Source organism: Schistocerca cancellata, unplaced genomic scaffold (genome assembly GCF_023864275.1).
Source record: "Schistocerca cancellata isolate TAMUIC-IGC-003103 unplaced genomic scaffold, iqSchCanc2.1 HiC_scaffold_754, whole genome shotgun sequence".
Lineage (NCBI taxonomy): Eukaryota > Metazoa > Arthropoda > Insecta > Orthoptera > Acrididae > Schistocerca > Schistocerca cancellata.
Genome location: NW_026046765.1, coordinates 10,271,801 through 10,299,402, shown reverse-complemented (window position 1 = coordinate 10,299,402; position 27,602 = coordinate 10,271,801). Strand labels below are relative to the sequence as shown.

General features: G+C 40.3%; 1 protein-coding gene across 1 annotated transcript; it reads left to right on the top strand.

Moving 5' to 3' along the window:
* Positions 1-337: 337 nt before the first annotated feature.
* LOC126142836 (phenoloxidase 1-like) lies at positions 338-26,959 on the top strand (the record flags this gene model as incomplete). Its single annotated transcript, XM_049915290.1, has 9 exons — positions 338-540; positions 881-1,031; positions 2,854-2,955; positions 21,543-21,707; positions 22,076-22,204; positions 24,421-24,609; positions 24,685-24,820; positions 25,698-25,924; positions 26,683-26,959. Coding segments are annotated over 9 exons (1,557 nt in total), but the record flags the coding sequence as incomplete, so codon positions are not given.
* Positions 26,960-27,602: the final 643 nt, after the last annotated feature.

The following is a 27,602-nucleotide window of genomic DNA, read 5'->3' as shown; positions in this document are numbered from 1 at the left end:
CAGTTCCTTGGTCTTCGGCAAAGTGCATTATTTAAAAAACTGCCAAATGCATTTTCTTATGTAATGTTGAAAAGCTGACAAATGTAGTAAAGTCAATTACAATGAAATAATTGTTACTGGAGAGCACCCACATTGGGAAAGTATTGGTTATGGTGGCTTCCTTGTTTATGGAATACATTAATCAGCTGAGTTCCCACGTATTGTTAGCTGTATTGTGCCTAGTTTGATACCACCTACTCATTTCTTGCGTTGCTCCAAATGTGATTATGAGGTTCCAGTAATGTTGCCATGTAAATTCATTACTATATGTAGATTTTTAATTCTGTCCTACTTCTAGCTTCCAATCATAATTCCACTGGATTACACTGCTTCTGATCTGGAGCCAGAGCACCGTGTTGCATACTTTCGGGAGGATATAGGCATAAATTTGCTGCACTGGCAATGGCATCTTTACTACCCATTCTCTGGCCTGATGGAAATTGTCAAGAAAGATCGTCGAGGTGAACTGTTCTATTATTTTCATCAACAGATCATAGCAAGGTTTGTATTTCTTAACTGAACTTGTTAGTGATGTATCAAGAAAAGCTTCACAATTGACTTCATTGTACCTTCATTTCATTTTGTGAATCAAGATAATAAATTTACGCCCTTCCTTTGTTTAGTTAGATTTTGGTACTAAGAATATCCCTTGTGATGTCAGAACATATCAAATTATATGGAGAAGAGACACACTTGGTTAAACTATTTCTTATGTTTACAGAGAAAGCAAGTGGTTCTGGAGAAACTAGTGATAACAATGATACCGACTTACATTTTTCTCATTAAAATGAGTTAAAACAGCCTGAGAAAGTTAAACAAAAAAGTTAATTTCATCTTCCAGGTACAATTTCGAGCGGCTGAGCAACAAGCTTGCTCGTGTAAAACGCTTACTGAATTGGCATGAACCAGTGGAGGAAGGCTACTTTCCAAAACTTGATAATATCGTTTCCAGCAGAGTTTGGCCCCCAAGGAATTCATTTACGACTCTCCGGGTAAGATTGCCTAATACAGCAATAGTAGCATACCTGTGCTGATGGATTTTTGTTTTACTGCTATGTCTGTTGATCCCAGTAGCATCAGAGTTACTAGAATATGGAATGAGTCAGTGTTTTTGAAGAGTGGTTCCAATCAAGCTCTTTAATAAGCAAGGTTAATAACACAAGGAATAGTCATTAATATTTAAGCATATGCTGATACATCCATATTAGTAATACCTTACACTTAAAAACTAATAAATCATTTGACAATAAACACTTGCACATGCATGCTCATTTAAACTAAAAGTTTACTAACTAAGCAGAATCTATTTACTGTGGGTAATCTATCAATTTGCTTTGTCAACTGGCAGCTTTCATAACTGCAGCAACACACCAAAGTGTACAATTCTAATCATTGTGCCACAGATGGTGATCTAATTGGACAAATAGAAATGGAGGTGCACAATCATAACTTAAGACATGATACTCAATGGCATGTGAGACCTCATCTTCCTGCTTTGAGGGTAGGGCAGACGAATATTTCATAACTTCAAATCGGGAACCCTATTCACAACGTCGTATTCCTCTGACATGCTGAACAAGGGACTACTCGACGTGCAATTGTGGCTGTGGGTCGAGGCCAATGCTATTGTACTTCTCCAATTAGTGTTCAGATGTAGAGCTGCCAGCTTCAGTACACTTAGTGATATACTTTCCAAGTGACAATACAGACAGAAATCTGGGGACCTGGTGGGCCAATTAATAGGTATAAGTTTTAACTTAATTTCTAGGAAATGTGGTCATGTGCACAAGACTCATTATCTAAGAAACTAAAACTTGAAAATTTTTGGCAGGGAAGAAAAATAATTTACTTATCAAACCAGACATGGACAACTGAAGCCATGTGAAGACATACCTTGAAAGGTGCATTCTCCTGCTAAAAACTACTCAAGTCAGTAAAGGAAGTAATTAAAAATGGTTGTGTTGATAGTTCCAATGTCTTGTCTTTCCATTTAACCTAATTTCCCATTGAATTAAAATAAAACTACACAAAAAATAGGTGTCCAGTATTCTTGTGAGTGGAAGATAATTGGACTATGTACTTCAATCACTGTTTCCTGGGACTGGTAGTACAGACTTGTTTTCACTGCTGTATTGTACACTCCTTTGCACTTGTTTGGGTTGGAAAAAAGCCGACAATAATAACATGGATGTTTGATGCATGCAGTGCGCATCATTTTTCATTCAGTGTTCTCTAATCACATGTGGTTGGCATTATTAGAGATCAGGCCTAACAATCTTCTTTAATGACCTCTCTGGAACATTAAACTTTCCTCTACAGTTTTATGTAGCAAATAAATCGCCCACATAATCTGTGTGCAGCGATACTCCACGCTTTACTTCTAGCTGCATGTGGAATAGTAATAGGCTGTAATCACATGTGCATATAAAATCAATAAAAAATTCTGCAAAGACTGTAGGGACAAAGTAACAAGGTATAAAAAAAATTAATGGTGTCACTTCAGAGTGCAAGGAAGAAACAAGAAATATTTATTTTACTAATAAATGTAATACACAGCTAAAGATGTATCTTTGAGCTACAGTGTATTTGTCCTAGCTGCTGCAGAACTACACCAAAGCAAGGAAATTTATGAAAAAGGCTTTAAAAGGAATAAATTATTTATAAGGTGTTAAATGAAAAAAATAGGATTGAACACAATTACTAATAAGTCCTAGACATGGTGGAACATATGCTTTCTGCAGTTATTCTGCAATGTTTCCAATGATGCAGAGTGGGTAATTGTGCTTTCATTAATGAGATGTCTAATTCTTGCAGGACATAAACAGAGAACTAGATCAAATTAAGTTTGATATCCAGGATTTAGAGCGCTGGAGGGACCGCATCTTTGAAGCTATCCATAGTGGATCTGTTATAAACGTGAGTATTTGCTAATAGTTAATGGATATGTGAAGAAGAATGTACAAATTTTCTCTCTCTCTCTCTCTCTCTCTCTCTCTCTCTCTCTCTCTCTCTCTCTCTCTCTGACCTGGTAAATTCACATGAGTTTAAGCCTTTGCTTGTCATTTATTACGGTGACATTAGAAATTGGAAAGTCTGCATGTAGCAGTATTAACAGCTGATGTATAACATGGAATCATACTAAGAATGTACAATCTATAAAAAATTAGGACATAAACTTTCACTCAATGTCCACACAACACAAATTGTGTTTGCAGTGGTGCCATGATCACGAAGCATGCAATACTGATGATGGTGTTACACTATGTCGAGTAATTAGCTCTACACTGTGCACAATAGTCCCTAGTGTGTCAAGCAGTGGCCTGCGCAAATGTTAAATAGTTCGCTAGTTTTGGAGGGGTGCACAACTGATGTTCCCAGTGTCCAGACATTGGGAGCCATTGAGTTGGAGATCAGGTCGGAGCTGCTGGTAGTGGTGCTGATGGCATCCTGGTACGTTAGACGTACTGCATCTTCATGTTCCCTCCTGTGTGACAGTATCTTGGTGCCATTTATCAACTGCACAATGCTTATTGACAAATGCCATGTGTGTCTATTACGATGCTCCAATGGCCAGCAAAAGCCCCAGATCTGGCCCTGATATGACATACAGGGGGCCAGCTTGGTTATCAGCACCATCCCAGTCCCCAGTATTCAGGGTACCAAGCACTGCGCGCGCATCCGATAGACTATGTGGCCACCGTTAATGGCAACTGGCAAGCTGAGAGTAAGTCACCAGATGCCCCTGCAGTTTCACTGGACAGTGGGGATGTCCTTCCCGCTCGGAGCAGATCACCCCAACATGTTTCACTTAAGTTTATGAAGCGGTGGCCCATTGAGTTTAAAGTAGATATGGGAGAGATGATATTCCTCGTTACTTGAGGAATGTACAGGCTCAGTGCTCAGAATTGCTACAGCTGTTGTCAGGTTGGGGACATACAATAAATGGTGTGTTCATTCACAGGGGCAATTCTCCATCTGTGCACATTATAAGAAAGTGGAATGGCTGCTCAAATTGTTAGTAGTAAATTCGCTGTTGCCAAAAACTGTTCTTCACTCAGACGGTTGTCTTTGTGAAAAATGTGTTGTCACTAAATACACCATTTGGACTCCCTATCCATTCACAAGGCCTCCTGTTTGAGAGTACTTTTGGACAGGCTGAAAATTTAGGCATTATGCTCTTCAGCTGTCAACACTTACTAAATATTGTTGCCCTCCCCCATTCACTTTGCCATGTGTGACAAGGTAAAAGTAGAAATTTGGCAGGGTTAAGCCTTAATTACTGCTATTATCTAGTCAGTGGGCCTCACCCTTTGGTGATGTCTAAAGACAGTACCATGTGACTGCAGCAATTTTAAACAGATGGTCAATGCACAACGTCCTGGATTTCTATCCAATTCCGCAGGTGGTGGTGTGACTAGAGTTGTTGGGAAATTAGTATATTTCATGCAGTGACTTCTGCCATGTCTACTCAAAGTTGCTGTTGAATTGTCACAATGACTCTTACTAATAAATATCCTCTTTGGGCTTCACTACTTAAATTGCTAGCCTTTCAGAACTTTGTCTGCACCGAAAATTGACAGAATTTGGAGCAGATTATTACAGATATTATCTGTTGCATTGGTTACCTTGACATCTTAACCAGCCCTAAAAGAGCAGCATTCCCTTCATTGCAGCTGAAAAACAGTTTTCTCTCCTTAAAGGTGTGCTTCTTGTACATTTTCATAGTAAAGATGGCCTTTTTACAATGGATGCCCACACAAAACCTAAATAAACATGCCAGTGCCCAAGAACTTGAAGGATCTCCATGTTCTGTATTATCCACAGTTAGCCCCCCCCCCCCCCTCCCGGCTATGCACATCTAACATCCTCTAAATTGGTATTGCTAGATGGGCTTCACGTTCATCTGGTCTGCAGATTGATCAATGGGATTTTCAGTCCCTCAAGCAGTGTTCATGCTCTGCTCCCTGTCTCACTACTTTTACACAGTGAAACTTTACCCCTAGCCTGTGACGTTCCATTATGGCACAGATGCAATTCTGTCTGACAGAAACCTGTAGGGCACCAAACAGCCCATCGCCTATGCATCAGACATTTTCTGCCATGCAGTGTAATTACTCAGAAGAGGAAAATGAAGTGCTAGCTATTTGTTTGAGAGTTCAAAAATCCCCTCGTCTTGCCTGTGGATGATGTTCCCCTAATCCCTGACAAAGCCACTGGTGTCTTTGACTCTCATTCAAAGCTGTCCAACAGGACTAACCACAAACTGCAGAGGTGGTTCCTCTCTCAGTAATTTTTGCTACATCATAAAGACTCCACTGCTCAGCATTCTCATGGCTTCGTGTGGGGCCCCAGGCAGAGTTCGACTTGAAGGAGGCTCTTGTGTTCATGCTGAAGACTTTCTGCAAACGCAGTCAGATTTTCTGTTCACAGTATGAGGTGTTACAACCACTGCAGTTGCTGAACCACGTTTCTGGAGAATTGTCCAAATGTGTTGGCCAGACTGCATCTCTCCTGCTATGGATCACCCTCTCCCCTCCCTGCCCATGATGGACTAAACAATGTCAAGGAGATCATGCTTGCCACATAGGAGCAATGCTGTCGAGTCATCTCCCAGTTGTTGCATGCACTGCAGTTGTTGGGTGCTCTGGGGAATGGCTTATGTGAAGGTATTGTGCTACTTCAGGTCTACTGATCTGCAGTAGGTCAAAACATACTGTCGGATGTGGGCTTGTGCACAGAAGCAGACTGTGGAGCTATTAGTTTCCTCCTTAGCTGGTCCTAGGAGCATCCTTTGGCAAAGTGCATGTTGATTTTGTGGATCTGTTTTGGGCAGCATGTAGTTGTTGATGATAAATGCATTTTTAAATTTCTTGTATGTAATAAAGCTGTCCTTCACATCAACTGCCATTGATGGCTGTCCTTGGCATTGTTGTATCTTCTCTGGAGCCTTGTCCAATAACAGTAGGCAACTCGTCATTGGCGTTTGAAGATTTTTCACATTCAAAATCATGTCGGACATGGAACTTGATGTGTTACATAAAACAGGGAGAAAGAAAACTGCCCCACTTCCTGCAGCTTCTTAAATGGAGGTGGAGTACTTCTTGTGTACATTAGACACAAATGAAGTGGCCAATGTCTGTCTCTTCCCATCATGGCACATTGTTCAGTTGTCTACGTACCAGGTGATGCTGGTCAGTGTGTGCAGTCTGGTATAACATTTACATGGGTGAAAGCTGTGTTCTCCTAGGTTTGTTGTACTCAGTTAGATGCCACACACTACCATGGCACATGGAGTACCCCTCCTGAGGATGCCATGGGGTCTGGTCACTGAGCTGGTGGTAGGGATGACTTCCAGGTGTTAGTGTGGGCTGCAAAGGTTGGCAATTTGTGGATGACACTACGGAGCAGCTTAGCGATCGTGCAAATCAGTTATGCCCATGCGCTGTTGGAATGTCACTGCCATAGTCTTCTGGTCCTGGATGACAGAACACTGTTGTTCCGGGTGCTAGTTAAACTTAAAGCAGCATGCCTCACAGTTTCTGTGCCCCTTGCTGTCACCTGCAGACTTGAAGCCCCAGTGAGGTTTGCACCTACGCTGCTGAAGTAGTCTATAACACAACCATTTTGTCGTTGTCGTCTTCAGGCTGGTTTGATGCAGCTCTCCATGCCACTCTATCCTGTGCAAGCTGCTTAGTCTCCCAGTACCTACTGCAGCCTACATCCTTCTGAATCTGCTTAGTGTATTCATCTCTTGTTACCCCTCTGATTTTTTTTACCCTCCACACTGCCCTCCAATACTAAATTGGTGATACCTTGATGCCTCTGAACATGTCCTGCCAACGGATCCCTTCTTCTAGTCAAGTTGTGCCACAAACTTCTCCTCCTCCCCAATCCTATTCAATACCTCCTCATTAGTTATGTGATCTGTCCAGCTAATCTTCAGTGTTTTTCTGTAGCACCACATTTTGAAAGCTTCTATTCTCTTCTTGTCCAAACTATTTATTGTCCATGTTTCACTTCCATACATGGCTACACTCACTACAAATACTTCCAGAAGGACTTCCTGACACAAATCTATACTCGTTGTTAACAAATTTCTCTTCTTCAGAAACTTTCCTTGCCATTGCCAGTCTCCATTTTATATCCTCTCTACTACGAAGATCATCAGTTATTTTGCTTCCCAAACAACAAGACTCATTTACTACTAGAAGCATCTCATTTCCTAATCTAATTCCCTCAGCATCACTAGAGTTAATTCAACTAAATTCCATTATCCTCATTTTGCTTTTGATGTTCACCTTATATCCTCCTTTCAAGGCACTGTCCATTCTGTTAAACTGCTCTTCAGAGTCCTTTGCTGTCTCTGACAGAATTACATTGTCATCAGCGAACCTTAGTTTTTATTTCTTCTCCATGGATTTGAATACCTACTCACAATTTTTCTTTAGTTTCCTTTACTGCTTGCTCATTATACAGATTGAATAACATCGGGGAGAGCCTACAACTCTCACTCCCTTCCCAACCACTGCTTCCATTTCATGTCCCTCTACTCTAACTGCCATCTGGTTTCTGTACAACTTGTAAATAGCCTTTTGCTCCCTGTGTTTTACCCCTGCCACCTTCAGAATTTGAAAGAGTATTCCAGTCAGCCTTGTCAAAAGCATTTCTCTAAATCTGAAAAAGCTAGAAACTTACATTTTCCTTTCCTCAATTTATCTTCAAAAATAAGTCATAGGGTCAGTATTGCCTCAAGTGTTCCAACATTTCTATGGAATCCAAACTGGTCTTCCCTGAGGTCAGCTTCTACCAGTTTCCCATTTGTCTGTAAAGAATTTGTGTTAGTATTCTGCAGCTGTGGTTTATTAAACTGATACTTCAGTAATTTTCACATCTGTCAAAAACTGCTTTCTTTGGGATTGGAATTCTTACATTCTTCTTGAAGTCTGAGGGTATTTCACCTGTCTCATAAATTTTGCTCACCAGATGGAAGAGTTTTGTCAGGACTGGCTCTCCCAAGGCTGTCAGTATTCTAATGGAATGTTGTCTACCATGTTGTTAGGCAATGAAAATTAGTACTTAGCTTTGATTCTTGACACTGAAGATTCAATCTCTATGCACTGCAGTTTGCTCCATGTGAGAATTGGAATCCTGTATCTGACATATTGCCAGGCAATTAGTGGTTAATAAATGTCAAGTGAAATGATCTAGCTGAAACAAAAGTTATTCTTGAAAACATAATCACAAATGTTAAACAGAGCTTGATAAAACCTGGGAAAACAGTGGGATGCCAGTTCTGTTGCCAGTGGCATAATATGGGTTACAATAATGGAAGTATAAGTTATAACACTGATTAAAGCATTAATTAAAAACTATAAATTGAGTTGTTTTCCAAAAGTAGTTACAGAACTTAGATTTCTAAAATGTTAATCATTTTAGAATAAAGAAGCTGAAGTAATATGGTTAACATAACAACATGGAAAAACCACCTAGCAACAATGCTGACTTCAAAAATTGAAATAACTTCTAAATTAAAAGTTGGGTTTTGTTGCTAACATGTTTTGCAGGTCTTTTCATCAAATAGAACAGTAATAACAAGAAAGTTTCCCTGTACCAATATTACAAGTGGGAGTTTTAGTGTTTATTTACATGTGTTGATATGTCTTTGAATAAGTTGGCCCATACTGCTGCTTTTCAAAGCAGCTACGTTTCGAACCAGCCTGTTCATGCAACTGCCCCCTCCCCTCCCCTCCTTCTTCTGTGCATGCACATCAGTGGACCCCCATTTCCTCAGCATATGTGCCCTTTTGCCTTTCCACTGAAACATGTAATGTTTGCATTTACTTCTTCGGTGGCCAAACTGCTGCCATGTTCTTCAGTCCTGTGCTGGAGGTTGTGACCAGGAACGGGTAACTTTCAGCCCTACATGGCCTTAACGGGGTAAGGACTTTGATGTGCCTACCAGCGGATGAATGCAGATGAGCTGGCTTGAGCAACACAGTGGAATAATACAGAAACACGTCATGGAAGGTGCATGTGATGTGTAGTGTGGCCAGACAGGCTCATCGAGAAGTTTACCTGGGGATATTCATGAGCAGAGCAGGCCAGTGCTTATGCTGAGTTAAACTGTCGCAGACATCACCTTGAACATAATGTGTTTGTGCCTAGTGGTTGGTCCACAGCTGCCCATGCTGGCTGTGCACAAGCTATCGCTGTCCATGTCCCTGAAAGTGCATGGTGTTTTGCCACTCACAGATTGACTTGCATAATTAGTATTAGTTCCCTCTTGTGGATTTTGATTTCTGTCATTGCAGAGCCATTTGGCCTCATGAAGTGCCTGCACTGATAGTGCAGTGTAGTGCATGCCAGTGTAGATACTAAAATAGAACTTGGTGGAAAATGTTACTTTTTGTTTCAGTAACAAAAAGATTAACATGCTGTAAACATAGATATTACATTCTTGTCATGTAGTTAAACAGTAAATTGATGCTTGTCGAAATAAATCTTACACATACTAATGCAGCCAATTATTTTTATACATTGTTTTACAGCTCTTAAACATCTAAAATTTGCTGAATGAATACACTTTTCAATTAAGAATTATTTTAGTTTTGGATTTAAGTTGCTTTTTTATTACTGTTTCTTCATGGGCTCTGGCAGTTCATTATACCATATCGGTCCATTAGTATATGGGCTTTGGTCCGTCATTTTTTAGTGTTATTGTTTGTCCGTAGTAATTTTCTGTGGACCTGGTGTTGTGGTCAGGTATGTGACTACATTTGGTTACTGCAGTTTTCTGGGAGGCAAAGTAATTAAATTATAAAGATAAGAGTATATGGTGAAGTACTTGTCTTTGAAAACATCACAGCAAGACTCTTATAGTCCAGTCCATGTATAATCCTTAACCCTCTTTCTTGTAGCAACAGTACTCTATTAAGGTGAATGTCTGCAGCACAACCCCATATTTCTATACAGTAGCTAAGATAGGGATAGATTGTCCCATAATTCAGTTTTAAGTGTGTGGGTGGGCACCATTTTGGATAGTTGGCTAAGATACAGCCCATTTCTAACTTTTTACATACAGCATTAGTGTGGCTAATCCACCGGAGGTTTGAGTCCAGGTGGACCCCTAGAAATTAGCACTCATTTGCTTCCTCTGCCACTATGCCCCATATCTCATTTAAGCACGAGTGGAGTGAGCTGCCAGTTGTAAATATTGCCGTCTGGGATTTATTTACATTGACCTTTAATCCTTGTACAAGAAAATATGAACTTAATTCCAATATTTTCAAAATTTCAGTTCCTCACAATCTTTACCATGAAATAAAACTGAGGTGTCATCAGCATTTACAATGTGCAAGTTAATGGGGTGTACAATGTCATTAATTTATGCTAAAAAGAGGAAAGGTCCAAGAATTGAGCCTTGAATGACTCCGTGTCACCATTTCACTTGCGGATTCAAAAGTTATGGTGGAGGTGTTAACTTGATGTGTAAGTTCGGTACACTGTTTCCAATTCACCAGATAAGTGGATACAAGTTTCATTGGTGGATCACTGATATTGTACGCCCACAGTTTTAAGAGTTAATGGTTTACTGAATCAAAAGCTTTGCTCAGGTCAAGGAATATTCTGGCTGTTTGCATACCCTGTTCTATATTGCAATATACTTCATGGAAAAAACTGGTAACAGCAGTGGCCATGCTAAAGTCTTTGCTAAACCCATGCTGCGATTGGGTAAGCATTTTGTATCTTGAGAAAAATGTTGAATTATGATAGGATAACTGTTGCGAATATTTTACTGAAGGTAAGGATTAGTGATACCAGTCTATTATTTGAAACTACTTCTTTATTACCTTCATATGGATTGGCTGAATTACACTTATTTTTAAGGCATTTGGGTATATGTTCTCATTAATACTACAACTGATAAGATACGTAAGGGGTTTAGTTATTTCATTGGCACATCTCTTTAACACCACACTTGAGGTACCATCCCATCCAAATGAATGCTTGGTCTTCAGCTTTTTTATTGTTACATATTTCCTGTTGATACACCTCCATAAGTTAGTTCTATACCTTCTGTGACATCATTTGGTGTGCCAGCCTGTAGATCTATAATAAGGGCTGGTTGGTCAAAAGAAGAGATAAAATGCTTAATGAACAAATTACATACTTCATTTGGATCTTCTACTAGCTGGCCCTCTCGTCTAATGCTAACTGGTTCACTCTGTCCCTTGCTGGTGGCATTACAATTTTTATTGATTAGTATGTAGGATGCCTTACTTACATTGCCTGAATGCTCTATTGTATCACTGTTCACCCATTTCCTCAAGTGTAAAAGGTCTGTCTTAAGTATTTCTGGCTTGATATGACTTTTCCTTTCATATATGTAGCTTTGTCTCCTTATATACACAGTCAAGATAATATATATTCTGCCTTAATCAGCCTAGGGGTAAGTTTCAGCCTAGTATTACTCTCTAAAGACAATAGTTGGTTCATACCCCAATTATTTCTTTGAGAGGGCAGCAGCAGTCAAAGTGCTTCAGCACTGTCCTATAATACCCCAGGGGGCTCACCACTCGTTGGTGGGCTCATGCTAGGCTACTATGGGGTACCAGTCATTGCAGCATCTGTTTTCCCTTCCGTGCTGCATCTCTGTCCTCCTATTCTTTTTCCCCTCTCTTGGGAACGACGACGACGACACAACACCGTCATCTCGAGGCAGGAAAAATCTCACCCCGCCATTAATCAAACCCAGGACCCCGCGCTCAGGAAGTAAGAACGCTGCCGCGAGACCACGAGCAGCGGACTTCGGGAACATGTCTAGGGTATTCTTGGGAATGTTTCACATTCTGAGCTGATGTGCAAACAGTTGCGACTTTGTTTGTGACTCACTTTTCCTTTCTTTATTTCCTGTCTCTTTAGTCTCTGCTTCAGCGTAAAAGGATCCTCTTCATTCTTCTTCCTCCCTCTGTGCCCATGTGTCTGACATGTAACAGGTTAGTGGGTAAGATGTAATTCCCAGCCCAGGTTGGCAGGTAGGGTTTGCACATACACCCTGGCACAGGCCGGGTCCATGGAAGGGTGATTGCCTGAACTGCAATCTACTCAAATTGCCGATTGGTCCTTATGTCAGGTGTTTGGGGGTGTGAACAATCACCTAAGGCTGGTGCCCCCCCTTGCGAAGAGGGGCCCCAGTTGGGAGGAGCGCGTCATCGGAGACACTAGCAATCATTGCAAATGTCCTCATGATGCATCAGTCAGCTTCCCACTCCCCTTCTACAAAACGTTAATGCAATGAGGCTAATGATTAAGAGACATTTCCTGCTGCACCACAGTTCCTTTTGGTATCACGTACTGAAAACGGTCAGTTCTTTGTCCCGGTAAATCTGTTTATTTTTCAGAAAGGTGTAATGCAATTTATGGCCCTGTGAAACACTGCTCCCGTTCACAGAATGGCACTTTGCTTCTGGCGACCACTTCTGATTCTCAAGCTTGACAATTGCTTGCTGTCTCGCCTCTCCATTGTTACCTTGTCTAGGCCTGCAGAACTTTGAATTCCTCCTGTGGTGTAATTTACACCAGGCTGCTCAACTGTCTGAGGCTGAAACACAATCTTAACTTCCTGAGCAGGGTGTCATTGCCATTCATCATGTAATGAAAAGTGTAGAGTCTTCCTTAGTGCCCACCTGCACTCTCTCTCACCTTTAATAAAGTGTTGCTTCCATCCAATCTCAAAGCAGGCTATGAAATCATCGTCCAACCACACATTCTGAATCCGATGTACTGCTACCAGTGTCATTGTTTCATCCACACTAGAATGACTTGACACCCAACCAAATGTCTTCTGCAATAGGAATGTGCAAGAGGGTGATCGTCCACCACCTCCTCCCAGCTGTAGTAACTGCAATGGCGGCCATGCCGCCACCCCTCAAGAGTGTCCAGCGTTTCTTCATGAGCAGGCTGTTGGAGATCTGCATAAAGGAAAAGGTGCCTTATCCAGTTGCTTGCAAGTTACTGGCTAGTCACAAACTGTGTTCTCCCATCAGGTACCTAAAGTTCTGTTCTTGTTACCCCCCTTGCTCCATGAAGAACACAGCCACGCAGACACACAACTTCCAATTCAGCTCTGAGGTTGTGAAATTGCCTATTGTCAAGATAGCATAACACCCCCCTCCCTCCCCCACCGCCCCCCTCTCTCTCTCAAATAATACCTGAGTGTTCATGTAACTAGAAACACTCAAAGAAATCCTCCAAAGGCAAACAGTCTTCTCCTTTGCCACCTTGAAGATCCTCTTCGATGGTGTCTGCACATAATACCTTAGCCCGGCCAGTCTCCGTATCGCCAGTGCGCACCAGCATCAGTTTCTCAGCGGTGGGTTCCAGACTGACCACACAAGCAAGCTGATGCTTCTGTGGACCCCATGGAGCAGAATCATCCTGCTTCTGTGCCCTGTAGCAGCACCTCTTCCCCAATAGCCGCTGAGGTGACAGTCCCACGTCTCTTCATTGTGACTCTCCTCCAATGGAATATTTGTGGCCTTCAGTCCCACAAGGATGATTTATGGCTGCTTTTAGTGTAGCAGTCTGCCTTCAAAAAACAAAATTGCGTCCTTAAGACTGCTTTGAGCTTTCACATTTTTTACTGATTGGTCTTGATCTCCCCCGTGAAGTCACCATTGCCTCATATGGGGGTGTCATGCTGTTCATACAGGATGACACTGTCAGCCCATCTCGCTGACTACTCGTCTTCAAGCTGTTGCAATTCACCTTTTCCTGCCCTGCCTGACTCTTTTCCCCTCTGTACCATTTATGTCCCTACATCATTTGCTGTTGCCAGGGCATACTTCTTAAAACTTACTGGGCAGCTACCTCCCCAATTTTTGTTACTTGGTGACATTAATGCACATAATCCCCTTTGGGGCTCTCCCAGGACCCTCTTATGTGACTTTCTTAACTAGCTTAACCTCTTCTGCCTTAATACTGGAGCACCCACTTTCCTTTCCGACTCCTCGCACACCTATTCCCCTGCACTTTCCAGCTTGCCCATTGCCTTGAGTGGTCCGTTCTTCCTGAAACCTACTCGAGCGATCATTTTCAGTGTGCTATCAATTTGCTGACACCTACCCCACCTGCGTGCACACCTAAATGGCAGCTTTGTGGGCCTGACTGGCAGCTTTACTCCTCCCTGGTGACCTTCGAAGAACAAGATTTCCCCAGCTGTGATGACAAGGTAGAATATCTCAAGTTATCCTTACTGCTACAGAATGTTCCATCCCCTGCACTTCCTCTCAACCACATTGTGACCCACTCCCTTGGTGGACTGAGGCATGCCACGATGCAATTCACACATGTAGATGTGCTGTCTGCATTTTTAATTGCCACCCTACACTGGCAAACTGCATTCATTATGAATAGAGTAGTGCAAAGTGTCAGTGTTCTTCAGGATAGCAAGAGCCAGCTAGATTTCATTAATTAGCTGTTTCAACAGTTCAACACCTTCCTCTGTTGTGTGGGCAAACCTCAGATGGCCCTCTGGCACAAAGATCCATTCCTCAATTTCTGGCCTGACAGTCACTGACTATCATCGTGGATTCTATTGCAATCTCAAACACCTTGGGCCGCCATTTTGCAGAAGTTTTGAGTTCTTAGCACTATCACCCTGCCTTCCCCCATCAGAAATGAGTGGAGGCCTCTCGGGTGATACCCTTCTGTCTTTCAAATCACCTGTGCTACAGTGTCACCTTTACTATGACGAAGCTAGATCCTGCTTTGTTCATCCAGATCTTCCACCACAGGGCCAGACGCCATCCACATTCAGATGTTGCAGCACCTTTCTCTTGCGGGCAAGCATTTTCTGCTTAACATGTACAACCGCATCTAGGCAGAGGGCACATTTCATGGATGCTGGCATGAAGCCATTATCATACCCATACCTAAGCCCGGTAAGGACAAACTTTTCTTCTTGCTTCAGCCCCTTCTCTCTTACCAGCTGCATTTGCAAGGTGATGGAACACATGATCTATGACTGGTTGGCATGGTGGCTAGAGCCTAGACATCTACTAATGAATGCACAGTGTGGATTTAGAGTGCAGTGTTCTGCAGTTGACGATCTCATTAATTTGTCCATCCATGTCGTGAATGGTTTTCTGCAGAAATCACAGAATGTGGCCATTTTTTTAATTTGGAGAAGGCCTATGACATTCGCTGGAGAACTAGTATCCTCCATACTCTTTACACGTGGGGCTTCCGTGGGCGCCTGCCGTTTTCTTCAGGCATTTTTACAAGACAGTTTTCAAGGTTCATGTGGGTTTTGCCTTGTTGGATACCTTTATCCAGGGAAATGGTGTGCCTCAGAGTTCTGTCCTGAGCATCGTCATCCTTGGTATCGCCATACAGACCCCACCCCCCCCTCCATTCATGGCCTGACTTCCACCAGACATCTCCAGATCTCTTTTTGTTGATGATTTTGCCATCTATTGCAGTTCTCCCCAGACCTGTCTCACTGAGCGGCGTCTTTGGTCTGGCTTGATCACCTTTACTCCTGGAGCATTGACAATGGCTGTAGCTTTCTGGTGGCGCAAATGGTTTCTCCCACCATCTGTACACCTTGGGCCTGTTGCCATTCCATTTGTTGAAACTGCATAATTTCTGGGGCTCATGCTTGATAGGAAGCTCTTGATTTTCCCATGTGTCTGACGTGGCAGCCCGATATACACAGTCCCTCAACCTCCTACGTATCATCACTGGTACTTCGTGGGGTGCCGAGGGAACTACCCTCCTCAGTTTGCACCGGTTCCTTGCCATTCGAAACTAGGTGATGGGGGATTTGTTCATGTGTCTGCTCGCCCATCCCTCTTACGCTCCCTCAACACTATCCACCATCATGTCATCTGTTCGGCCACAGGTGCCTTCTACACTAGCCTGGTTTAGTCTGTATGCTGAAGCTGCTGAACTGCTACTGTCCTACTGCTGTGAATTTCTCCTCAGCAGGTATGCATGCCATTTGTCTGCTATGCTTGGTCACCTCTCCTATGCTGCCTCCTTCGACAATTCCTTTGGTCGTCAGTATGGTGCTTGTCCCTCTTCTGTTACATCCTGGAGTCCACTTTCGCCATTTGCTACAGTGGCTTAACTTCACACAACCTGTAACTTTCCCAGTGGTTGTGAACCCTTCACCTTGGCTTCCTGTTGACCTTGGCCTTCATACGCTTCCTAGGGACACTGCTCCAACCTCAGTTTATCACCTTAAGTTTCATGACCTTCACATGAAACTTTTGTGATACTACCTTTGTACATACTGATGGCTCTTGGACTGACTGTGGGGTTGGGTGTGCCTTAGTCATTGGCACCTGTCTCTTTCGATAACAGCTTCTGGCACACTGCTCTGAATTTACAGCCGAGCTCTTCACCTTGTATCAGGCCACGGAGTACATCCGGAATACAGCTTTCCATTTGTGTCCTCTACTCACTCACTCAGTACCTTACAAAGTCCATGTGCGCTGTACACTGCTCATCCCTTAATGCAGCAAGTCCAGAAAAACTGTCAGCTGCTCACCTTTGGTGGAACCATTGTAATGTTTCAGAGAGTCCCTGGTCATGTCGGTGTGCCAGGAAATGAGGCTGCTGATGCTGCTGCCAAGGTTGCAGTCTTTGTACCTCGGCCCTCAAGTACCTATATTCCCTCTGACAATACCTGTGTTGCTGTCTGTCAGGAGGTGGTGTCCATTTGGCATCACCAATGTGTATTGGGCACTGCCTTTTTAGCCATTGTCATTCGCTAAGTAGGGCTACCCCTCAACTTTGTTCACATCGTGCCCAAATTTTAATTGTTTGCCACTTCCTGCTGGAATATGCTCTTTTAACGATACACGTTCCAGCTTGGATTTGCCTTCTGATTTATCACCCATTTTAGCGAATGACAGGTGGGCTGTTGACCCAGTCTTACTTTTTATCTGCCGAAGCAATATGTTGAAGGCCATTTAATATTTAATTTTGGACCTCCTATTCTGTATTGTGTTCTATAAGCCCTTTCTTCACGTGCCTGTTTTTAGCAGTTTCCTATTGTGTCCATTGGGATAGACATAGTTTAACTCTTCTGTGTTCATGTTCTATAGTTTTGACTTAGGCACGTATGACATCAGGTCGTGGTTTTTTTTTTTTTTTTTTTTTTTTTTTTTTTTTTGTTTTCCGCCCTAAAGAATGACGAGACCAAATGATCCTACAAAACTCTTCCCATTTGTTTTCTGACCCTTTAATTTGGTAAATAGCATCCCATTTCTTCTTTGCTAACTTAGTTTTGAAGGCACTGAAGTTAGTGCTATTCACGATCCACTTCCTAATTACCTTAGAATATTTAAGGTCTATTGTACTAACAACAATTGACACCTGATAATACTGATCTGAGTAATGAAAATCAATACTCTGAAAGTTAATACTGTCTTTTACATTTTTGTTGACTGTTACATAATTTATCTTGCTGGAGCTTGACCCTGTTACTTTAGTGTCAGAGTTCAGTATATTTGTGAGTTTAATATATGTAATTTTAAAGTAGGTCATACTACAGGAGTTTGCATCAATATTTGTCTCCAACTATGCTAAGGTCAGTGGGACCTGTTTGTCTAATTGCCCTGTTGAGTCTATAAAGATAGTAAAACACACTTGTATTTGGTGGGCAGTACACACCAATTAGTTTATGCTTAGCTAACATACTTGAACGAGTATTTATGTGGACCATAACACCAGCCATTTGAGTTGTCCCTTCTTTGCAGTATTGTTTAACAAATCAGATCTTCTTAAATGGAAGATGTTCCTTTACAAATATTATCACTCTACCCCCTTTGTGTTGTAGCCTACAGTAACTATCTGCTAACACACAACCATTTAGTTCGTAATACTCAATTTCACTGTCCTTTAGTCAATGTTCTGTAATTACGAGGGTCACTCCAAAAGAAATGCACACTATTTTTTAATCCATCTTTTATTCTACATGTTCAAAAGTTTTTTGTATAGCTACATCCTTCAAGAACAACATTTTCATTTCTCCACATAATTTCCATCCCTCTCAACTGCCTTACGCCATCTTGGAACCACCGCCTGTATACCTCCATGGTAAAATTCTGGACCAACCTGTTGGAGCCACTGTTTTGTAGTGGGCACAAGGGAATTAGCTTCAAACCTTGTTCCACAAATAGTCTCTGTTTTCCACAGACATGATAGTCACATGGAGCCAGGTCAGGACTTTAAGGAGGGTGTTTCGCTGTTGTCCATCGGAGTTTTGTGATGACTTCCATGATTTCTTGACTGACATGTGGCCATGCATTGTCGTGCAACAGCAAAACATCCTGCTTTTGCCAATCTGGTTGAACACGACTCAGTAGAGCTTGACGTTTCTTCAGTGTCATCACATGTGCATCAGTATTTGACGGTTCCACTTGGCATGATGTCGACAAGCAAGAGTCCTTTGGAATTGAAAAACAGCGTAGCCATAACTTTCCCAGCAGAAGGTGTGGTTTTGAATTTTTTTTCTTGGATGAATTCACATGATGCCACTCCATTGACTGCCTCTTAGTCTCTTGTGAAAAATGATGGAGCCTTGTTTCATCACCTGTCACAATTCTTCCAAGAAATTCATCTCCACCATTCTCATACTGTTCCAAAAGTTCGCTGCATACTGTTTTTCTTGTTTCTTTGTGAGCCACTGTCCACATCCTGGGAACCCACCTGACACTTACCTTTCTTAATGCTGACACTTTCAGTATTCTGCAAACACTTCCTTCCCCTATCCCAACAGAGAGTGACAATTCGTCCATTGTGATGAGTCTGTCAGCAGTCACCAATTCATTAACTCTCTACAGTACTAATGTACTGGAATGTGTGCAGTACGAGGCCTGCCACTGCGAGGACAATCATCAATATTGCCATGCCAACTTTCATCACGTACCCTGCTTGCCCACTGACTAACTGTACTGCGATCAACAGCAGCATCTCCATACACCTTTTCAACCTCTTGTGGATGTTTCCCACTGTCTCATTGGCAGCACAGGAATTCTTGGACAGCACGTTGCTTTTGACAAACGTGAAGTGTAGCAGCCATCTTGAAGACATGCTATGACGGTGCCACTCACGGGAACAGGTTGAACTAAGTTTCAAAACAAGTGGGAAGGATGTATCTACACACTGTAAAACTGTCACACACACAGAACGAAATCTGTATTTTTACAAAAATAGTGAGATTTCTTTTGGAGTGACCCTCGTACTAAGAGGTGTGGTGAATTCTCATCCACAGATTAGTACTGCAGATTTTTATTTCTGAGATACTGCACATTTCGATGAATTATCCTAAATGGTACTGATATCTTAAGACACTGTGAATTGGTGTTCTGAATCAGTTGAATTATCGCAAGAGTCTTTAACACTGCACTGTAATGACAATTTACTGTCTTCAAAGTCAGTTTCTTTGGCATGTGACCAGGATTCTCTCCAATCCAAGGGGTTTAGTTCAGCAAACTCGTGTTGCTTGAAATTGAGCCTAAAAAACTTGTTGATCATAATCTAAAATGACGGGGTCCATGGTTTTATGCAGCTCCTTACAGAGTTTGGTTATCTGGTTCACTAACCTTAGCTTTCCATTTCTGTCCGTCTGTGCCAGGTATGTTCATGTTTAGCAAGTGCACATGATTTAGTTTTTTACATAGTTTCTACAGTTCTAAATTATAGCACTTAACTTCTGTAGTAACACAAGACCACTGCAGGAGACAGTCGCACTGGTAGGTTTGTAGGTTAACATCTGTGTTGTACAGTTTTGGCAATAACATCCTATAAACTGAGAGTGCTTACTTGCTCTTGTTTTTGTAAACACCATTGGTGCCACCAATGACAAAAATGTGTTTTTTTGTTCTTTCTGATAAATTCTTGGCTACAGCATTAATGTAGCTCCTGGTTTAACTTAAGCAATTACAGAATATTCATTGTGTACAGCTTCATGAAGGGGAGCTGACAGGCTTTTTCCGTGGCTGTCGGCATACAGTAAATTTTTTTTTTTTGTGCCTCAAGGTGTTAGAATTTTCCTGTTACGACCTTTATCGGAGGATTCATTATATTTACAAATCTTTAACATATTGCAGCGTGTCAGCAACTGTGAAATGTACAGCAAATAAACAATTTTTTCAGCCTTCAGTTCCAAGGTAATTTTACTCGTTTACCTAGGTTTAGATTCCAGTAATGGAATCTTCTTCAGAACCTACAAATTAAACCACATACGGACATATATTACTCACTAAAAAGCATTATCAGTCTAATGATTGAATAATGAAGAAATTGTGATACTTACAAAAAATGAAATTATTTTGTGAGCCAAACACTGGCCATGTCACAGATTAAAAATTAAAACATTAAAGATGCATAATCATAAGATTACGTCAGTCAAAATTAAAACCATTAGGGCGAACGTAGACGAAGCTGCGCCGGCCATAAATCAGGACCACACGTAAGCGGCTCGAAATTATTTAATGTTGCTATACCAATAGATAGGTTTGTCCAATTGTAGGACAGCTTTCAGTCACATTTGTTTATATGTATATTTGCTCTAAGTAATTTTGAGACAGTTTGTCTCTCGCCCCTGCGCTTGCGCTTGCGCATGCGCTTGGCCGCGGCTGACCCTCGCCGCGTAACTGCTCACGACGCCTAGTTTTCGAGCCGCTTACGTGTGGTCCTGATTTATGGCTGGAGCAGCTTCGTCTACGTTCGCCCTAATGGTTTTAATTTTGACTGACATAATCTTATGATTGTGTCTTTAATGTTTTAATTTTTAATCTGTGACATGGCCAGTGTTCGGCTCACAAAATAATTTCATTTTTTGTAAGTATCACAATTTCTTCATTATTCAATCATTAGACTGATAATGCTTTTTAGTGAGTAATATATGTCCGTATGTGGTTTAATTTATAGGTTCTGAAGAAGATTCCATTACTGGAATCGAAACCTAGGTAAACGAGTAAAATTACCTTGCAACTGAAGGCTGAAAAAATTGTTTATTTGCTCATTATATTTAATTTAGCTTACACTATTCGTTGTTTTGCTGGATGAATCTGGTGCTGCAAACTTATTTGATGTAACTAGTGCACTGTTTCTAGTGCTTTGTTTTGGTTTTCTATTTTCTTGATAGTTTAGTGTTCTGTTTTTGGGCTTTACTGCAGTCCACATAAATTTATTTGTAGTCTTGACATATTCTGAGTTCGATATTACATTTCTTTCATCATAAATAACACCTTTTTTGGTTTGCAAATCATGCTTAACAATATCAATATGACTGTTTTTGTGACTACTTTTCACCTCTGTTCCACTGTTTTCACTACACCACACTTTTTTTCATTTAAATTTTTTGTTTTCTTGTTTTAGGAAGGCTGTTCCTTTCTTGAGGGTTTAAATATCCCTTCATCGTGCATTTTTTACATGCCGATTTATTGGTTCAATTCATAGTAATGTTTTACTTTCCCTTTTCTTAGGAAAAAAAGCAAATTGTTGAACTGACAGAAACTGATGGTATAGATATTCTTGGTAACATCGTAGATGCAAGCATACTGTCTATCAACCCCAATCTGTACGGTGATCTACACAACCTTGGCCATGTTATGATGGGATTCTGCCATGATCCTGATGCCAGACATCTAGTAAGTGCAAATTCTGCTTATTAACAACCTTATATTGTAAATTCTTCTGCATGCAAAGTAAATTGAACTGTATGTATAAAAAACATATTTTGTGGCATAGACTGGAATGCATATTGATCAGAAAAAACTGGCTAAAATATCTTACAAAATATAAGCTTTGCAGTGTCATGCATACAATATTATAAATTGGAAGCTAATGTACACACTTAATAATATTGTCAGTGTCAAACAAGAAAAGAATTTCACCAGTAGGGGATAAACTGAAGCAAATTAGTGAGATTCTCTTTAAAAATTTAATTTCCATTAAGGGTAATTCCTGTAGGGTGTGTCATTTTATTCACTTCTCACTAGTAATTTTTCCATGACAGGAAACATTTGGGGTCATTGCTGATCCAGCGACAACAATGAGGGATCCTATATTCTACAGGTGGCATGCTTTCATAGATGGCATCTTCCAAGAGCACAAGAAGGTTCTTCCTAGGTACACTGTCCAGCAGGTACGGTATAATTTGATTGCCTGAAATACATAACAAACAAACTGTTTTTACAGGTCTTGACCAATGTAAATCATCAGTTCAAATAATAGTGATCTAATAATGTTCTGACTCCCACAATTATGTTTTTCTCATTTTTTAAAAGAAAAAATTTGAACAGTAAGCCAAACAGAGACCCTAAATTGTTGACTTAACAAGCAATGCTAATGCACAAAATACACAGGATTACCAAATGGAGATCATGGAGTATAACATTTACAACAAAGATGATTTTTAAGGAGGGTATTTTAAAAAGAGATGCAGATCAAAATCTGCCATATTGGTTAAAAAGAACAAATACATGTACCTAATGAAGACGCTCTGTCAGAGAAAACTTATATTAACTACAGTTTGGTGTCGCAGGCACAAAAACTTAACAAGGTGCACAGTTAAATGTTAATGCTCCAACTGCAGTTTTGCTCAAGAAACGTTAATTCCATAAAGTAATAGCCAATAGAAAAAATTATCCTCTATCTATTCAAGAGTCCTATAACGTCCAACTATGAACAGGGTGCTCTTACGTCAATCAGGAACTGGTTAGAAACAATTACTGTCACTGTGTAATTGGTAAAATACCAAATGCATTTGCAATTGAAATATATGAAGGTTAAAATCAGACTGATATGCTCAGGAAAGATGTTGTGTATTGGGTCGGTGCACGAGTTCATAGCATTTGTCCATAAACTTAATAAAAACAGATATACATATGACTTCTGTCATTAGTAATAGTGTCTCCTTTACTGTTCACAATGGTCTACCAATACTGAGAACTTTTATTCCATGACGGTACAAATTGTGTGATTTTGTGGTGAAACATTTCAGCCATGTTTGGAGCACATTTGCATCTGGAAAGGAATTTCCTTGGACTTTGTTCAATAGAGAACAAAACAGTGAAAATGTGAGGGCAAAAGATGTGGTAAATAAGGGGGCTGTGGAATGACTTTGTATACAGTCTGCTGTACAATGTCATGTCAGTGTAGCAGAATGTTGGTGGGAGTTACTGTGGAGTAGCATCACTTCATGCAGTCCTACTGATCACTATTTTTTGATAGCATTTGGAAGAAAAAGATTGTTAACAATAAATGTGGGCAGTAGTAGTTAAATGTCGGGAAAGCAATTTATAGTACAAGACACTATCGCTGTTCCACCAGATGCATAACATTCTTTCATGGGTGCACACGGGTTTATGTACAGGAAGTTGCTGTTCTGTTTGGGCTCAGTCATTTCTTTCCTTCTTTTATGTTAGTGTAAAGACACAATTTCTCATTGTCAGTAATAAAGGCAGGAATGGTTGCTGCTGCTGCTGCTGCAGCTGCTGTCATTTAGCCGACTGAGGAGCAGCAAGCAGAGATGCACATGTCCATCCACAGAGTTTTTAGTTTTTCATTGGTACACATACACCACATTTTTTATACCTTCCTCATTGCATGCAAATGTCACTTGATAGTAGAATGGTCAGTTACTCACATTGGCCAGTTCCAGACTTCACCGACATGTCATGACATTGTATTAATGAATCTGAAAGATTTCATAAAACCCCAAAGGTCTTCCCTAATGGTCACAAATGTCAACATGAAAATCCTTAAAATCGGTACAATTTTTCTTGCTGTGCTGTCAAACTATAAAACTACCTTGGGGAATGCCAGAAACTGGTTTAGTTTCACTTGAAGACTTATCAACAACACCATGTTAACATTTGTATTTATTTAGTTAGTTAGCACAAATAACTTAGTGGTTTCAGTGATGGTAAATTGAGGTGCCAAACAGAAGCTGAGAAACATATACATGAAAACAAAGAATCTGGGATGTCTGCTGCTATGGGTATCAAACATATAAAAGAGAAAAAAAAAACACCAATACGGAAAGTAAGAGATAAAGTGGGGCTTAATGTCTTTCTAGACCTGTCATTTATTACCACCTCTTCAAGTCTTTCATTCTTCCACTTTTATCCCTCTGCAAAGGCTTCATTCTTTTATGGAACAAGTACTACTCTACTCTAATCTATGTTGTATTGTTCAGTTAGTGTGTGTGTGTGTGTGTGTGTGTGTGTGTGTGTGTGTGTGTGTGTGTGTAAAACATTTTGTCTGAAGGTATAGAGAGTAAGGTCTGTAGTTTGCAACTTTATTGGAAACATGTTGCAGTGAAACTATTAAATTACTTTATTGAATTATTTTTTTCAGCTAAGCTTCGATTATGTTCATGTCACTGGTGTTGAAGTCATATCAGAGAAAGCTCCAAAGAATGAATTTGTCACATACTGGCAGCAAAATGATATAGATCTTTCACGGGGACTTGACTTTGCACCACGAGGTCCAGTGTTCGTTCGTTTCACACATTTGCAGCATGCACCATTTGTCACTAAGATAAAAGTATGTATCAATCATCTACTAAACTTTACAATTTGCTATTCAATGAAAACAAACTAACATAATTGATACTTGTAGGTTGAAAATAAAGGACCTCAAAGAGCAGGAACTGTGAGAATTTTCATGGCACCAAAGTACGATGAAAGAGGTCTTCCAATGTTGTTAAGAGACCAGAGATCCCTCTTCATTGAAATTGACAAGTTCTCTGTGCAGTGTAAGTATTTACTCTTATAAGCAGCACGTATAATTTATATTAAGACTTTTTCAAAGTGTCATCATTATGACAAAGATGCTAGATGAAAATACTTCATCATCCTAATAAGATATCAAGAGGCAATTCCCTTGTCACAAAATTCCTCTAAAACAAATTTTGATAGTTACACCCAGTGGGTTGTAACTCAAAGCCCAGTCTGTGAGTAAAAACTGGATTGGTTACATCAGCAAATACTTCACTTAGTTGCACTTGAGTGTTGCATTGAAAATACATGATAATAGTTTTACAGAATGAATGAAGAAAAAAAAATACAAAAATAGACCTTTTGTCTGTACACAGCTATTACGGTTTATAAATCAAAACTGCAAAGCGTATATTTCAGCTATACTATTAAAATCTTACTTTGGTTTTTAGCTTATGCTTTCCTAACCCTGCTACCTTCTTCAGGTATTAAGTTAACATAGTGTTACATGATGAAGGTACACTTCCAAGTGACTGCAGATTGGATTTTAGTGTGAATGTGAAAATCTATTGTGGAAGCACAATCTGTGTAACAAACATCATTTCTTGAAGTTCCAATAAAGATACGCTGTGAAACACCTTAACAAAAATTATTCTGCTAGTTTGGCAATTTAACAGGTGTTAAACAATATCAAAGGAAATAACCCATAATTTGTTACGTTTATGTACAATTAAAGATATTTTACTTAAAATTACATCTACTAAAAGAAGCCAGTATCGCATTCCCCACCATGTAATAATGAAATCTATAATATATTGTCTACTTCCAGTATACAATACTCCATTACACCTTATCTATAAATCCAATTCTAAATGTTTTCTCGAATAAATCCAGTGGTAAATTCTCTTTTTCCAGTAAAGAGTGGTAGCAACATCATAGAGCGCCGTTCAGATGAATCATCAGTAACAATACCATTTGAGAGAACATTCCGCAATTTGACTGGAGTAGGAGAGTCTCAACAGGTGGCGGAATACACTTATTGTGGCTGTGGATGGCCACAACACATGTTGATACCAAAGGGGCGCCAAGGGGGCCTACCTGCTGAGTTCTTTGTCATGGTATCTGACGGCAGTATCGACAAGGTGAGTTTTCTTCTGCCAGCTGTTTGAATTGCCCATTTCCAGCAAAAATTGCTATAAAAGATTTCTTGTAAATTATGCATGAGGTGGAAAATTCATTGACAATAGTATTGTCAAACAATACCAGTACTTCAAGGTTAGTAATTCCCCATAATTATTTGATGGACATCTTATCTGAAAGATGAAACCGTGTGGTGCCTACATCTCGGAAATGCTGGCCACTGAATGGACTTAGTTTCTTTTCATGTAATATGAAAAAAGTATCCACGTCATACTTACTGCAGTTTGTGATTAAAGTGACTATCACTTCAGATTCTTTTAAAGATGTTCTCATGAGTATTTGAAGTGCTCATAACGAAGTACATGCTTGGTTTTCAACAAATTTGTCCATGAAGTACCATAAAATATCCTATCGTGGTTAATTTTCATAATGCATGTACTGGACCACTTAGAGGTTATTAAAATTATAAACAGTATCAGCTGCATAAAACGTGTTCATACATTGCAGACTGATATATTACTTTAATTACAGGTAATACTCACACAAGATTTTTCACCCAGGTCACCCAAATAGTCTGCTGTAGCATTAAGGGCTCTAGAAAGTGTTTAATATGGCTTTGTACAAAATGTCATGGTTTTTAGCTGCTACATTGTTCTGTGGATATAGTGAGGCACTACTTACATTAACACAAATCTTGGATATACTTACCACTACCTTACATGTGGGACATAAACAGTTCAAATTGTGACACTGCTTCCAGGTTGAACAACCGCCTCCGGAACAAAATTGTCGTGCAGCTCATAGTTACTGTGGATTGCACAAGCGTCTCTACCCAGATCGTCGCAGCATGGGTTACCCCTTTGACCGCGTGCCACGAGATGGTGTAAATACTTTACGTGAGTTCATGACACCAAACATGGGCTTAATTGATGTGAAAATAAGGCATTATGAAACCACTGTAGGCCCTGGGCCTGGAAATGTTCCTGTGCTGCCTCCTAATCTGAGCCAACTATGATCTTTATTATTTATTATTAGTATTTTATTCATGACGTACTGCAGATGCCTTATATACTCCTACAATAATTTTTGATAAAAACTTCTGTTTGTATAATTTTAATAAACAAAATTTCAACATTGCTGTGCTGTTATTTTTATTAAGTTGCTAATAATGAACACCCTTCCAATAAAATTAAAAGGATTTTTTTCGCAGGAAAAGTGGCACAAATTCTTTACCGGTCAGTAAATTCTAACCTAAGCAACAGGAAATAAAGTTAAGATGGGGATAAGGTACAAAACGCACAGTGGCACTGTAAGCATGACAACAGTGGAGAACTTTTGACCTTAAATGAACTGAAGTTTGATGGTTACTTTTTGCAAAAGATAGTGGCAAATATTTATTACTGAATTTGCAGGTTATGTCTTGAGGCACAACAAATTAAATCAGTAATAGTAAGGGATGAAAACTGCTAACGAGTGTCTAGAGAAAAGTTTCCATATTCTCGTGAATATGGTAAAGCATCTAGAAAGGTTAATGTGCTACCCTCACCCAATAGGTATGCAAATTGACATATCTAATCTAAAAGATGGACCACTGAAATGTGGCTATGAGGTTAGCTGTCATAGTTCATATGTGGATTTAAACAATAGAAATCCCTGTAGATGTTAAATCAGTTCACAGTT